At 33.2% G+C, this 16,782-nt stretch overlaps 1 protein-coding gene across 1 annotated transcript in view; it reads right to left on the bottom strand.

Moving 5' to 3' along the window:
• The window catches only part of LOC135569069 (butyrophilin subfamily 1 member A1-like), a gene marked incomplete at its 5' end in the record, with an annotated part of 72,084 nt that overhangs the window by 10,958 nt on the left and 44,344 nt on the right, over positions 1-16,782 (bottom strand). The window contains one exon of the mRNA XM_065015912.1: positions 12,276-12,296. Coding sequence (XP_064871984.1) covers positions 12,276-12,296 — 21 coding nt within the window. The remainder of the gene's footprint in view (positions 1-12,275; positions 12,297-16,782) is intronic.

Raw genomic sequence — 16,782 nt, 5'->3', positions numbered from 1 at the left:
TGTAATATATAGTGTAGTTAACCAGTGTAATATATAGTGTAGTTAATCAGTGTAATATATAGTGTAGTTAATCAGTGTAATATATAGTGTAATATATAGTGTAGTTAATCAGTGTACTATATAGTGTAGTTAACCAGTGTAATATATAGTGTAATTATATAGTGTAGTTAACCAGTGTAATATATAGTGTAGTTAACCAGTGTAATATATAGTGTAGTTAATCAGTGTAATATATAGTGTAATATATGTGTAGTTAATCAGTGTAATATATAGTGTAATATATAGTGTAGTTAACCAGTGTAATATATAGTGTAGTTAACCAGTGTAATATATAGTGTAATATATAGTGTAGTTAATCAGTGTAATATATAGTGTAGTTAACCAGTGTAATATATAGTGTAGTTAACCAGTGTAATATATAGTGTAGTTAACCAGTGTAATATATAGTGTAGTTAATCAGTGTAATATATAGTGTAGTTAACCAGTGTAATATATAGTGTAGTTAACCAGTGTAATATATAGTGTAATATATAGTGTAGTTAATCAGTGTAATATATAGTGTAATGTATAGTGTAGTTAACCAGTGTAATATATAGTGTAGTTAATCAGTGTAATATATAGTGTAATATATAGTGTAGTTAACCAGTGTAATATATAGTGTAATATATAGTGTAGTTAACCAGTGTAATATATAGTGTAATATATAGTGTAGTTAATCAGTGTAATATATAGTGTAGTTAACCAGTGTAATATATAGTGTAGTTAACCAGTGTAATATATAGTGTAATATATAGTGTAGTTAACCAGTGTAATATATAGTGTAGTTAATCAGTGTAATATATAGTGTAGTTAATCAGTGTAATATATAGTGTAGTTAACCAGTGTAATATATAGTGTAGTTAACCAGTGTAATATATAGTGTAGTTAACCAGTGTAATATATAGTGTAGTTAACCAGTGTAATATATAGTGTAGTTAATCAGTGTAATATATAGTGTAGTTAACCAGTGTAATATATAGTGTAGTTAATCAGTGTAATATATAGTGTAATATATAGTGTAGTTAACCAGTGTAATATATAGTGTAATATATAGTGTAGTTAACCAGTGTAATATATAGTGTAATATATAGTGTAGTTAATCAGTGTAATATATAGTGTAATATATAGTGTAGTTAACCAGTGTAATATATAGTGTAGTTAATCAGTGTAATATATAGTGTAGTTAACCAGTGTAATATATAGTGTAGTTAACCAGTATAATATATAGTGTAGTTAATCAGTGTAATATATAGTGTGAGTTAACCAGTGTAATATATAGTATAGTTAACCAGTGTAATATATAGTGTAGTTAATATATAGTGTAGTTAACCAGTGTAATATATAGTGTAGTTAATCAGTGTAATATATAGTGTAGTTAACCAGTGTAATATATAGTGTAGTTAACCAGTGTAATATATAGTGTAGTTAACCAGTGTAATATATATGTAGTTAACCAGTCTAATATATAGTGTAGTTAACCAGTGTAATATATAGTGTAGTTAATCAGTGTAATATATAGTGTAATATATAGTTAAATCAGTGTAATATATAGTGTAGTTAATCAGTCTAATATATAGTGTAGTTAACCAGTCTTACATATAGTGTAGTTAACCAGTGTAATATATAGTGTAGTTAACCAGTGTAATATATAGTGTAGTTAATCAGTGTAATATATAGTGTAATATATAGTGTAGTTAATCAGTGTAATATATAGTGTAGTTAACCAGTGTAATATGTAGTGTAGTTAATCCAGTGTAATATATAGTGTAGTTAATCAGTGTAATATATAGTGTAATATGTAGTGTAGTTAACCGAGTGTAATATAGTGTAGTTAACCAGTGTAATATATAGTGTAGTTAACCAGTGTAATATATAGTGTAGTTAACCAGTGTAATATATAGTGTAGTTAACCAGTGTAATATATAGTGTAGATAACCAGTGTAATATATAGTGTAGTTAACCAGTGTAATATATAGTGTAGTTAATATATAGTGTAGTTAACCAGTGTAATATATAGTGTAGTTAACCAGTGTAATATATAGTGTAGTTAACCAGTGTAATATATAGTGTAGTTAACCAGTGTAATATATAGTGTAGTTAACCAGTGTAATATATAGTGTAGTTAACCAGTGTAATATATAGTGTAGTTAACCAGTGTAATATATAATGTAGTTAATATATAGTGTAGTTAACCAGTGTAATATATAGTATAGTTAACCAGTGTAATATATAGTGTAGTTAACCAGTGTAATATATAGTGTAGTTAATAATGTAATATATAGTGTAGTTAACCAGTGTAATATATAGTGTGTAGTTATTCAGTGTAATATATAATTGTAGTTAATCAGTGTAATATATAGTGTAGTTAATATATAGTGTGATTAACCAGTGTAATATATAGTGTAGTTAACCGAGTGTAATATATAGTATAGTTAACCAGTGTAATATATAGTGTAGTTAATATATGAGTGTAGTTAACCAGTGTAATATATAGTGTAGTTAATCAGTGTAATATATAGTGTAGTTAACCAGTGTAATATATAGTGTAGTTAACCAGTGTAATATATAGTGTAGTTAACCAGTATAATATATAGTGTAGTTAATCAGTCTAATATATAGTGTAGTTAACCAGTGTAATATATAGTGTAGTTAATCAGTGTAATATATAGTGTAATATATAGTGTAGTTAATCAGTGTAATATATATTGTAGTTAATCAGTCTAATATATAGTGTAGTTAATCAGTCTTACATATAGTGTAGTTAACCAGTGTAATATATAGTGTAGTTAACCAGTGTAATATATAGTGTAGTTAATCAGTGTAATATATAGTGTAATATATAGTGTAGTTAATCAGTGTAATATATATTGTAGTTAACCAGTATAATATATAGTGTAGTTAACCAGTGTAATATATAGTGTAGTTAATCAGTCTAATATATAGTGTAGTTAACCAGTGTAATATATAGTGTAGTTAATCAGTGTAATATATAGTGTAGATTAATCAGTGTAATATATATTGTAGTTAACCAGTAGTAATATATAGTGTAGTTAACCAGTGTAATATATAGTGTAGTTAATCAGTCTAATATATAGTGTAGTTAACCAGTGTAATATATAGTGTAGTTAATCAGTGTAATATATAGTGTAATATATAGTGTAGTTAATCAGTGTAATATATATTGTAGTTAACCAGTGTAATATATAGTGTAATATATAGTGTAGTTAATCAGTGTAATATATAGTGTAGTTAATCAGTGTAATATATAGTGTAATATATAGTGTAGTTAATCAGTCTAACATATAGTGTAGTTAATCAGTGTAATATATAGTGTAGTTAATCAGTGTAATATATAGTGTAGTTAATCAGTGTAATATATAGTGTAGTTAACCAGTGTAATATATAGTGTAGTTAACCAGTGTAATATATAGTGTAGTTAATCAGTGTAATATATAGTGTAATATATAGTGTAGTTAATCAGTGTAATATATAGTGTAGTTAACCAGTGTAATATATAGTGTAGTTAATCAGTGTAATATATAGTGTAGTTAATATATAGTGTAGTTAACCAGTGTAATATATAGTGTTGTTAACCAGTGTAATATATAGTGTAGTTAACCAGTGTAATATATAGTGTAGTTAATCAGTCTAATATATAGTGTAGTTAATCAGTGTAATATATAGTGTAATATATAGTGTAGTTAACCAGTGTAATATATAGTGTAGTTAATCAGTGTAATATATAGTGTAGTTAACCAGTGTAATATATAGTGTAGTTAACCAGTGCAATATATAGTGTAGTTAATCAGTCTAATATATAGTGTAGTTAACCAGTGTAATATATAGTGTAGTTAACCAGTGTAATATATAGTGTAGTTAACCAGTGTAATATATAGTGTAGTTAACCAGTGTAATATATAGTGTAGTTAATCAGTGTAATATATAGTGTAGTTAACCAGTGTAATATATAGTGTAGTTAATCAGTGTAATATATAGTGTAATATATAGTGTAGTTAACCAGTGTAATTTATAGTGTAGTTAACCAGTGTAATATATAGTATAGTTAATCAGTGTAATATATAGTGTAGTTAATCAGTGTAATATATAGTGTAATATATAGTGTAGTTAACCAGTGTAATATATAGTGTAGTTAACCAGTGTAATATATAGTATAGTTAACCAGTGTAATATATAGTGTAGTTAATATATAGTGTAGTTAACCAGTGTAATATATAGTGTAGTTAATCAGTGTAATATATAGTGTAGTTAACCAGTGTAATATATAGTGTAGTTAACCAGTGTAATATATAGTGTAGTTAACCAGTGTAATATATAGTGTAGTTAATCAGTCTAATATATAGTGTAGTTAACCAGTGTAATATATAGTGTAGTTAATCAGTGTAATATATAGTGTAATATATAGTGTAGTTAACCAGTGTAATATATATTGTAGTTAACCAGTGTAATATATAGTGTAATATATAGTGTAGTTAATCAGTGTAATATATAGTGTAGTTAACCAGTGTAATATATAGTGTAGTTAATCAGTGTAATATATAGTGTAATATATAGTGTAGTTAATCAGTGTAATATATAGTGTAATATATAGTGTAGTTAATCAGTGTAATATATATTGTAGTTAACCAGTATAATATATAGTGTAGTTAATCAGTGTAATATATAGTGTAGTTAATCAGTGTAATATATAGTGTAGTTAACCAGTGTAATATATATTGTAGTTAACAAGTGTAATATATAGTGTAATATATAGTGTAGTTAATCAGTGTAATATATAGTGTAATATATAGTGTAGTTAATCAGTGTAATATATATTGTAGTTAATCAGTCTAACATATAGTGTAGTTAACCAGTGTAATATATAGTGTAGTTAATCAGTGTAATATATAGTGTAATATATAGTGTAGTTAATCAGTGTAATATATAGTGTAGTTAATCAGTGTAATATATAGTGTAGTTAATCAGTGTAATATATAGTGTAGTTAACCAGTGTAATATATAGTGTAGTTAATCAGTGTAATATATAGTGTAGTTAACCAGTGTAATATATAGTGTAGTTAATCAGTGTAATATATAGTGTAGTTAATATATAGTGTAGTTAACCAGTGTAATATATAGTGTAGTTAACCAGTGTAATATATAGTGTAGTTAACCAGTGTAATATATAGTGTAGTTAATCAGTCTAATATATAGTGTAGTTAATCAGTGTAATATATAGTGTAATATATAGTGTAGTTAACCAGTGTAATATATAGTGTAGTTAACCAGTGCAATATATAGTGTAGTTAATCAGTCTAATATATAGTGTAGTTAACCAGTGCAATATATAGTGTAGTTAATAAGTCTAATATATAGTGTAGTTAATCAGTGTAATATATAGTGTAGTTAACCAGTGTAATATATAGTGTAGTTAACCAGTGTAATATGTAGTGTAGTTAATCAGTGTAATATATAGTGTAGTTAACCAGTGTAATATATAGTGTAGTTAACCAGTGTAATATATAGTGTAGTTAACCAGTGTAATATATAGTGTAGTTAACCAGTGTAATATATAGTGTAGTTAACCAGTGTAATATATAGTGTAGTTATTCAGTGTAATATATAGTGTAGTTAACCAGTGTAACATATAGTGTAGTTAACCAGTGTAATATATAGTGTAACATATAGTGTAGTTAACCAGTGTAATATATAGTGTAACATATAGTGTAGTTATTCAGTGTAATATATAGTGTAGTTAATATATAGTGTAGTTAACCAGTGTAATATATAGTGTAGTTAACCAGTGTAATATATAGTACAGTTAACCAGTGTAATATATAGTGTAGTTAATATATAGTGTAGTTAATCAGTGTAATATATAGTGTAATATATAGTGTAGTTAATCAGTGTAATATATAGTGTAGTTAACCAGTGTAATATATAGTGTAGTTAACCAGTGTAATATATAGTGTAGTTAACCAGTGTAATATATAGTGTAGTTAATCAGTGTAATATATAGTGTAGTTAACCAGTGTAATATATAGTGTAGTTAATCAGTGTAATATATAGTGTAGTTAAACAGTGTAATATATAGTGTAGTTAACCAGTGTAATATATAGTGTAGTTAATCAGTGTAATATATAGTGTAGTTAAACAGTGTAATATATAGTGTAGTTAACCAGTGTAATATATAGTGTAGTTAACCAGTGTAATATATAGTGTAGTAAATTGTGTAGTTAACCAGTGTAATATATAGTGTAATATATAGTGTAGTTAATCAGTGTACTATATAGTGTAGTTAACCAGTGTAATATATAGTGTAATATATAGTGTAGTTAACCAGTGTAATATATAGTGTAGTTAATCAGTGTAATATATAGTATAGTTAATCAGTGTAATATATAGTGTAGTTAATCAGTGTAATATATAGTGTAGTTAATCAGTGTAATATATAGTGTAGTTAACCAGTGTAATATATAGTGTAGTTAACCAGTGTAATATATAGTGTAGTTAACCAGTGTAATATATAGTGTAGTTAACCAGTGTAATATATAGTGTAGTTAACCAGTGTAATATATAGTGTAATATATAGTGTAGTTAATCAGTGTAATATATAGTGTAGTTAATCAGTGTAATATATAGTGTAGTTAACCAGTGTAATATATAGTGTAGTTAACCAGTGTAATATATAGTGTAATATATAGTGTAGTTAATCAGTGTAATATATAGTGTAGTTAACCAGTGTAATATATAGTGTAATATATAGTGTAGTTAACCAGTGTAATATATAGTGTAGTTAATCAGTGTAATATATAGTGTAGTTAACCAGTGTAATATATAGTGTAGTTAACCAGTGTAATATATAGTGTAGTTAACCAGTGTAATATATAGTGTAGTTAATCAGTGTAATATATAGTGTAGTTAATCAGTGTAATATATAGTGTAGTTAACCAGTGTAATATATAGTGTAGTTAACCAGTGTAATATATACTGTAGTTAATCAGTGTAATATATAGTGTAGTTAATCAGTGTAATATATAGTGTAGTTAACCAGTGTAATATATAGTGTAGTTAACCAGTGTAATATATAGTGTAGTTAACCAGTGTAATATATAGTGTAGTTAATCAGTGTAATATATAGTGTAGTTAATCAGTGTAATATATAGTGTAATATATAGTGTAGTTAACCAGTGTAATATATAGTGTAGTTAATCAGTATAATATATAGTGTAATATATAGTGTAGTTAACCAGTGTAATATATAGTGTAATATATAGTGTAGTTAACCAGTGTAATATATAGTGTAGTTAACCAGTGTAACATATAGTGTAGTTAACCAGTGTAATATATAGTATAGTTAATCAGTGTAATATATAGTGTAGTTAATCAGTGTAATATATAGTGTAGTTAACCAGTGTAATATATAGTGTAGTTAACCAGTGTAATATATAGTGTAATATATAGTGTAGTTACCCAGTGTAATATATAGTGTAGTTAACCAGTGTAACATATAGTGTAATATATAGTGTAGTTAACCAGTGTAATATATAGTGTAGTTAACCAGTGTAACATATAGTGTAGTTAACCAGTGTAATATATAGTATAGTTAATCAGTGTAATATATAGTGTAGTTAATCAGTGTAATATATAGTGTAGTTAACCAGTGTAATATATAGTGTAGTTAACCAGTGTAATATATAGTGTAGTTAATCAGTGTAATATATAGTATAGTTAATCAGTGTAATATATAGTGTAGTTAATAGGTGTAATATATAGTGTAGTTAACCAGTGTAATGTATAGTGTAGTTAATCAGTGTAATATATAGTGTAGTTAACCAGTGTAATATATAGTGTAGTTAATCAGTGTAATATATAGTGTAGTTAATCAGTGTAATATATAGTGTAGTTAACCAGTGTAATATATAGTGTAGTTAACCAGTGTAATATATAGTGTAATATATAGTGTAGTTAATCAGTGTAATATATAGTGTAGTTAACCAGTGTAATATATAGTGTAATATATAGTGTAGTTAACCAGTGTAATATATAGTGTAGTTAATCAGTGTAATATATAGTGTAGTTAACCAGTGTAATATATAGTGTAGTTAACCAGTGTAATATATAGTGTAGTTAACCAGTGTAATATATAGTGTAGTTAATCAGTGTAATATATAGTGTAGTTAATCAGTGTAATATATAGTGTAGTTAACCAGTGTAATATATAGTGTAGTTAACCAGTGTAATATATACTGTAGTTAATCAGTGTAATATATAGTGTAGTTAATCAGTGTAATATATAGTGTAGTTAACCAGTGTAATATATAGTGTAGTTAACCAGTGTAATATATAGTGTAGTTAACCAGTGTAATATATAGTGTAGTTAATCAGTGTAATATATAGTGTAGTTAATCAGTGTAATATATAGTGTAATATATAGTGTAGTTAACCAGTGTAATATATAGTGTAGTTAATCAGTATAATATATAGTGTAATATATAGTGTAGTTAACCAGTGTAATATATAGTGTAATATATAGTGTAGTTAACCAGTGTAATATATAGTGTAGTTAACCAGTGTAACATATAGTGTAGTTAACCAGTGTAATATATAGTATAGTTAATCAGTGTAATATATAGTGTAGTTAATCAGTGTAATATATAGTGTAGTTAACCAGTGTAATATATAGTGTAGTTAACCAGTGTAATATATAGTGTAATATATAGTGTAGTTAACCAGTGTAATATATAGTGTAGTTAACCAGTGTAACATATAGTGTAATATATAGTGTAGTTAACCAGTGTAATATATAGTGTAGTTAACCAGTGTAACATATAGTGTAGTTAACCAGTGTAATATATAGTATAGTTAATCAGTGTAATATATAGTGTAGTTAATCAGTGTAATATATAGTGTAGTTAACCAGTGTAATATATAGTGTAGTTAACCAGTGTAATATATAGTGTAGTTAATCAGTGTAATATATAGTATAGTTAATCAGTGTAATATATAGTGTAGTTAATAGGTGTAATATATAGTGTAGTTAACCAGTGTAATGTATAGTGTAGTTAATCAGTGTAATATATAGTGTAGTTAACCAGTGTAATATATAGTGTAGTTAATCAGTGTAATATATAGTGTAGTTAATCAGTGTAATATATAGTGTAGTTAACCAGTGTAATATATAGTGCAGTTAACCAGTGTAATATATAGTGTAGTTAACCAGTGTAATATATAGTGTAGTTAATCAGTGTAATATATAGTGTAGCTAATCAGTGTAATATATAGTGTAATATATAGTGTAGTTAACCAGTGTAATATATAGTATAGTTAACCAGTGTAATATATAGTGTAGTTAATCAGTATAATATATAGTGTAATATATAGTGTAGTTAACCAGTGTAATATATAGTGTAATATATAGTGTAGTTAACCAGTGTAATATATAGTGTAGTTAACCAGTGTAACATATAGTGTAATATATAGTGTAGTTAACCAGTGTAATATATAGTGTAGTTAACCAGTGTAATATATAGTGTAGTTAACCAGTGTAATATATAGTGTAGTTAACCAGTGTAATATATAGTGTAGTTAATCAGTGTAATATATAGTATAGTTAATCAGTGTAATATATAGTGTAGTTAACCAGTGTAATATATAGTGTAGTTAACCAGTGTAATATATAGTGTAATATATAGTGTAGTTAACCAGTGTAATATATAGTGTAGTTAACCAGTGTAATATATAGTGTAGTTAACCAGTGTAATATATAGTGTAGTTAACCAGTGTAATATATAGTGTAGTTAATCAGTGTAATATATAGTGTAGTTAATCAGTGTAATATATAGTGTAGTTAATCAGTGTAATATATAGTGTAGTTAACCAGTGTAATATATAGTGTAGTTAATCAGTGTAATATATAGTGTAGTTAACCAGTGTAATATATAGTGTAATATATAGTGTAGTTAACCAGTGTAATATATAGTGTAGTTAACCAGTGTAACATATAGTGTAATATATAGTGTAGTTAACCAGTGTAATATATAGTGTAGTTAACCAGTGTAATATATAGTGTAGTTAACCAGTGTAATATATAGTGTAGTTAATCAGTGTAATATATAGTATAGTTAATCAGTGTAATATATAGTGTAGTTAACCAGTGTAATATATAGTGTAATATATAGTGTAGTTAACCAGTGTAATATATAGTGTAATATATAGTGTAGTTAACCAGTGTAATATATAGTGTAGTTAACCAGTGTAATATATAGTGTAGTTAACCAGTGTAATATATAGTGTAGTTAACCAGTGTAATATATAGTGTAGTTAATCAGTGTAATATATAGTGTAGTTAATCAGTGTAATATATAGTGTAGTTAATCAGTGTAATATATAGTGTAGTTAACCAGTGTAATATATAGTGTAGTTAATCAGTGTAATATATAGTGTAGTTAATCAGTGTAATATATAGTGTAGTTAATCAGTGTAATATATAATGTAGTTAACCAGTGTAATATATAGTGTAGTTAACCAGTGTAATATATAGTGTAGTTAACCAGTGTAATATATAGTGTAGTTAACCAGTGTAATATATAGTGTAGTTAACCAGTGTAATATATAGTGTAGTTAATCAGTGTAATATATAGTATAGTTAATCAGTGTAATATATAGTGTAGTTAACCAGTGTAATATATAGTGTAATATATAGTGTAGTTAACCAGTGTAATATATAGTGTAGTTAACCAGTGTAATATATAGTGTAGTTAACCAGTGTAATATATAGTGTAGTTAACCAGTGTAATATATAGTGTAGTTAACCAGTGTAACATATAGTGTAATATATAGTGTAGTTAACCAGTGTAATATATAGTGTAGTTAACCAGTGTAATATATAGTGTAGTTAACCAGTGTAATATATATATAGTGTAGTTAATCAGTGTAATATATAGTATAGTTAATCAGTGTAATATATAGTGTAGTTAACCAATATGTAATATATAGTGTAATATATAGTGTAGTTAACCAGTGTAATATATAGTGTAGTTAACCAGTGTAATATATAGTGTAATCAGTGTAATATATAGTGTAGTTAACCAGTGTAATATATAGTGTAGTTAACCAGTGTAATATATAGTGTAGTTAATCAGTGTAATATATGTAATATGTAGTTAATCAGTGTAATATATAGTGTAGTTAATCAGTGTAATATATAGTGTAGTTAACCAGTGTAATATATAGTGTAGTTAATCAGTGTAATATATAGTGTAATATATAGTGTAGTTAACCAGTGTAATATATAGTGTAGTTAATCAGTGTAATATATAGTGTAGTTAATCAGTGTAATATATAGTGTAGTTAATCAGTGTAATATATAGTGTGTTAATATATATAGTGTAGTTAACCAGTGTAATATATAGTGTAGTTAATCAGTGTAATATATAGTGTAGTTAATCAGTGTAATATATAGTGTAGTTAACCAGTGTAATATATAGTGTAGTTAATCAGTGTAATATATAGTGTAATATATAGTTAACCAGTGTAATATATAGTGTAGTTAATCAGTGTAATATATAGTGTAGTTAATCAGTGTAATATATAGTGTAGTTAATCAGTGTAATATATAGTGTAGTTAATCAGTGTAATATATAGTGTAGTAATAACTGTAGTGTAATGTAATATATTGTGTAATATATAGTGTAGTTAATCAGTGTAATATATAGTGTAATATATAGTGTAGTTAACCAGTGTAATATATAGTGTAGTTAACCAGTGTAATATATATTGTAGTTAACCAGTGTAATATATAGTGTAATATATAGTGTAGTTAACCAGTGTAATATATAGTGTAATATATAGTGTAGTTAACCAGTGTAATATATAGTGTAATATATAGTGTAGTTAACCAGTGTAATATATAGTGTAATATATAGTGTAGTTAATCAGTGTAATATATAGTGTAGTTAGTCAGTGTAATATATAGTGTAGTTAACCAGTGTAATATATAGTGTAGTTAACCAGTGTAATATATAGTGTAGTTAATCAGTGTAATATATAGTGTAGTTAGTCAGTGTAATATATAGTGTAGTTAACCAGTGTAATATATAGTATAGTTAACCAGTGTAATATATAGTGTAATATATAGTGTAGTTAATCAGTGTAATATATAGTGTAGTTAACCAGTGTAATATATAGTGTAGTTAGTGTTAAAAAAAAAATGAAATACATGCAGTTGTGCAACTCACCCCTCTCTCTTCTGACCTCCTCTGTAGACAGAAGATAAAACATGATGTATTATGGGTACTAGAACATGAAGACAGACTACATCCTCTCTATTCTGACCTCCTCTGTAGACAGTAGATAAAACATGATGTATTATGGGTACTAGAACACGAAGACAGACTACATCCTCTCTATTCTGACCTCCTCTGTAGACAGTAGATAAAACATGATGTATTATGGGTACTAGAACATGAAGACAGACTACATCCTCTCTATTCTGACCTCCTCTGTAGACAGTAGATAAAACATGATGTATTATGGGTACTAGAACATGAAGACAGACTACATCCTCTCTATTCTGACCTCCTCTGTAGACAGTAGATAAAACATGATGTATTATGGGTAATCAGTATAATATAATCTATATAATAAATATAATTATTTATGCCCCTTAAAGTGCTCTGTGCTACCCGGAGGGATCCAAAAGCAAAACTTACTAAACCACACATTACCTCTAACTCCCCCTAGTGGTGGTCTGAGGTAGTGATGCAGGGTACTGTACTAAACCACACATTACCTCTAACTCCCCCTAGTGGTGGTCTGAGGTAGTGATGCAGGGTACTGCACTAAACCACACATTACCTCTAACTCCCCCTAGTGGTGGTCTGAGGTAGTGATGCAGGGTACTGTACTAAACCACACATTACCTCTAACTCCCCCTAGTGGTAGTCTGAGGTAGTGATGCAGGGTACCGTAATAAACCACACATTACCTCTAACTCCCCCTGGTGGTGGTCTGAGGTAGTGATGCAGGGTACCGTAATAAACCACACATTACCTCTAAATCCCCCTAGTGGTGGTCTGAGGTAGTGATGCAGGGTACCGTAATAAACCACACATTACCTCTAACTCCCCCTAGTGGTGGTCTGAGGTAGTGATGCAGGGTACTGTACTAAACCACACATTACCTCTAACTCCCCCTGGTGGTGGTCTGAGGTAGTGATGCAGGGTACCGTAATAAACCACACATTACCTCTAACTCCCCCTGGTGGTGGTCTGAGGTAGTGATGCAGGGTACTGTACTAAACCACACATTACCCAGTACAGTCAGTAGAGGACTGGTCACCCCTCAGAGCCTGGTTCCTCTGGTCTACCCAGTACAGCCAGTAGAGGACTGGTCACCCCTCAGAGCCTGGTTCCTCTCTACCCAGTACAGCAAGTAGAGGACTGGTCACCCCTCAGAGCCTGGTTCCTCTGGTCTACCCAGTACAGCCAGTAGAGGACCGGTCACCCCTCAGAGCCTGGTTCCTCTGGTCTACCCAGTACAGCCAGTAGAGGACTGGTCACCCCTCAGAGCCTGGTTCCTCTCTACCCAGTACAGCCAGTAGAGGACTGGTCACCCCTCAGAGCCTGGTTCCTCTATACCAGGTAGAGGACTGGTCACCCCTCAGAGCCTGGTTCCTCTCTACCCAGCACAGCCAGTAGAGGACTGGTCACCCCTCAGAGCCTGGTTCCTCTGGTCTACCCAGGAGAGCCAGTAAAGGACTGGTCACCCCTCAGAACCTGGTTCCTCTCTACCCAGTACAGTCAGTAGAGGACTGGTCACCCCTCAGAGCCTGGTTCCTCTCTACCCAGTACAGCCAGTAGAGGACTGGTCACCCCTCAGAGCCTGGTTCATCTGGTCTACCCAGTACAGCCAGTAGAGGACTGGTCAACCCTCAGAGCCTGATTCCTCTCTACCCAGTACAGCCAGTAGAGGTCTGGTCACCCCTCAGAGCCTGGTTCCTCTGGTCTACCCAGTACAGCCAGTAGAGGACTGGTCACCCCTCAGAGTCTGGTTCCTCTGGTCTACGAAGTACAGCCAGTAGAGGACTGGTCACCCCTCAGAGCCTGGTTCCTCTGGTCTACCCAGTACAGCCAGTAGAGGACTGGTCACCCCTCAGAGCCTGATTCCTCTCTACCCAGTACAGCCAGTAGAGGTCTGGTCACCCCTTAGAGCCTGGTTCCTCTGGTCTACCCAGTACAGCCAGTAGAGGACCGGTCACCCCTCAGACCCTGGTTCCTCTGTTCTACCCAGTACAGTCAGTAGAGGACTGGTCACCCCTCAGAGCCTGGTTCCTCTCTACCCAGTACAGCCAGTAGAGGTCTGGTCACCCCTCAGAGCCTGGTTCCTCTGGTCTACCCAGTACAGCCAGTAGAGGACTGGTCACCCCTCAGAGCCTGGTTCCTCTGGTCTACCCAGTACAGCCAGTAGATGACTGGTCACCCCTCAGAGCCTGATTCCTCTCTACCCAGTACAGCCAGTAGAGGTCTGGTCACCCCTTAGAGCCTGGTTCCTCTGGTCTACCCAGTACAGCCAGTAGAGGACCGGTCACCCCTCAGACCCTGGTTCCTCTGTTCTACCCAGTACAGTCAGTAGAGGACTGGTCACCCCTCAGAGCCTGGTTCCTCTTTACCCAGTACAGCCAGTAGAGGACAGGTCACCCCTCAGAGCCTGGTTCCTCTCTACCCAGTACAGCCAGTAGAGGACTGGTCACCCCTCAGAGCCTGGTTCCTCTTTACCCAGTACAGCCAGTAGAGGACTGGTCACCCCTCAGAGCCTGGTTCCTCTTTACCCAGTACAGCCAGTAGAGGACTGGTCACCCCTCAGAGCCTGGTTCCTCTCTACCCAGTACAGCCAGTAGAGGACTAGTCACCCCTCAGAGCCTGGTTCCTCTGGTCTACCCAGTACAGCCAGTAGAGGACTGGTCACCATTCAGAGCCTGGTTCCTCTCTACCCAGTACAGCCAGTAGAGGACTGGTCACCCCTCAGAGCCTGGTTCCTCTCTAACCAGTACAGCCAGTAGAGGACTGGTCACCCCTCAGAGCCTGGTTCCTCTCTACCCAGTACAGCCAGTAGAGGACTGGTCACCCCTCAGAGCCTGGTTCCTCTATACCAGGTAGAGGTCTGGTCACCCCTCAGAGCCTGGTTCCTCTCTACCCAGTACAGACAGTAGAGGACTGGTCACCCCTCAGAGCCTGGTTCCTCTACACCAGGTAGAGGACTGGTCACCCCTCAGAGCCTGGTTCCTCTCTACCCAGCACAGCCAGTAGAGGACTGGTCACCCCTCAGAGCCTGGTTCCTCTCCACCCAGTACAGCCAGTAGAGGACTGGTCACCCCTCAGAGCCTGGTTCCTCTGGTCTACCCAGTACAGCCAGTAGAGGACTGGTTACCCCTCAGAGCCTGGTTCCTCTGGTCTACCCAGTACAGCCAGTAGAGGACAGGTCACCCCTCAGAGCCTGGTTCCTCTCTACCCAGTACAGCCAGTAGATAACTAGTCACCCCTCAGAGCCTGGTTCCTCTCTACCCAGTACAGCCAGTAGAGGACTAGTCACCCCTCAGAGCCTGGTTCCTCTCTACCCAGTACAGCCAGTAGAGGACTAGTCACCCCTCAGAGCCTGGTTCCTCTCCACCCAGTACAGCCAGTAGAGGACTGGTCACCCCTCAGAGCCTGGTTCCTCTGTTCTACCCAGTACAGCCAGTAGAGGACTGGTCACCCCTCAGAGCCTGGTTCCTCTCTACCCAGTACAGCCAGTAGAGGACTAGTCACCCCTCAGAGCCTGGTTCCTCTCTACCCAGTACAGCCAGTAGAGGACTGGTCACCCCTCAGAGCCTGGTTCCTCTCTACCCAGTACAGCCAGTAGAGGACTGGTCACCCCTCAGAGCCTGGTTCCTCTCTACCCAGTACAGCCAGTAGAGGACTAGTCACCCTCAGAGCCTGGTTCCTCTCTACCCAGTACAGCCAGTAGAGGACTGGTCACCCTCAGAGCCTGGTTCCTCTCTACCCAGTACAGCCAGTAGAGGACTGGTCACCCCTCAGAGCCTGGTTCCTCTGGTCTACCCAGTACAGCCAGTAGAGGACTAGTCACCCCTCAGAGCCTGGTTCCTCTGGTCTACCCAGTACAGCCAGAAGAGGACTGGTCACCCCTCAGAGCTTGGTTTCTCTGGTCTACCCAGTACAGCCAGTAGAGGACTAGTCACCCCTCAGAGCCTGGTTCCTCTGGTCTACCCAGTACAGCCAGTAGAGGACTAGTCACCCCTCAGAGCCTGGTTCCTCTGTTCTACCCAGTACAGCCAGTAGAGGACAGGTCACCCCTCAGAGCCTGGTTCCTCTGGTCTACCCAGTACAGCCAGTAGAGGACTGGTCACCCCTCAGAGCCTGGTTCCTCTCTACCCAGTACAGCCAGTAGAGGACTGGTCACCCCTCAGAGCCTGGTTCCTCTGGTCTACCCAGTACAGCCAGTAGAGGACTAGTCACCCCTCAGAGCCTGGTTCCTCTGTTCTACCCAGTACAGCCAGTAGAGGACTGGTCACCCCTCAGAGCCTGGTTCCTCTCTACCCAGTACAGCCAGTAGAGGACTGGTCACCCCTCAGAGCCTGGTTCCTCTGGTCTACCCAGTACAGCCAGTAGAGGACTAGTCACCCCTCAGAGCCTGGTTCCTCTCTACCCAGTACAGCCAGTAGAGGACTGGTCCCCCTCAGAGCCTGGT

The sequence above is a fragment of the Oncorhynchus nerka genome, unplaced genomic scaffold (assembly GCF_034236695.1).
Source record: "Oncorhynchus nerka isolate Pitt River unplaced genomic scaffold, Oner_Uvic_2.0 unplaced_scaffold_1219, whole genome shotgun sequence".
Classification (NCBI taxonomy): Eukaryota; Metazoa; Chordata; class Actinopteri; order Salmoniformes; family Salmonidae; genus Oncorhynchus; species Oncorhynchus nerka.
This window is presented reverse-complemented; position numbering and strand designations above follow the sequence as displayed.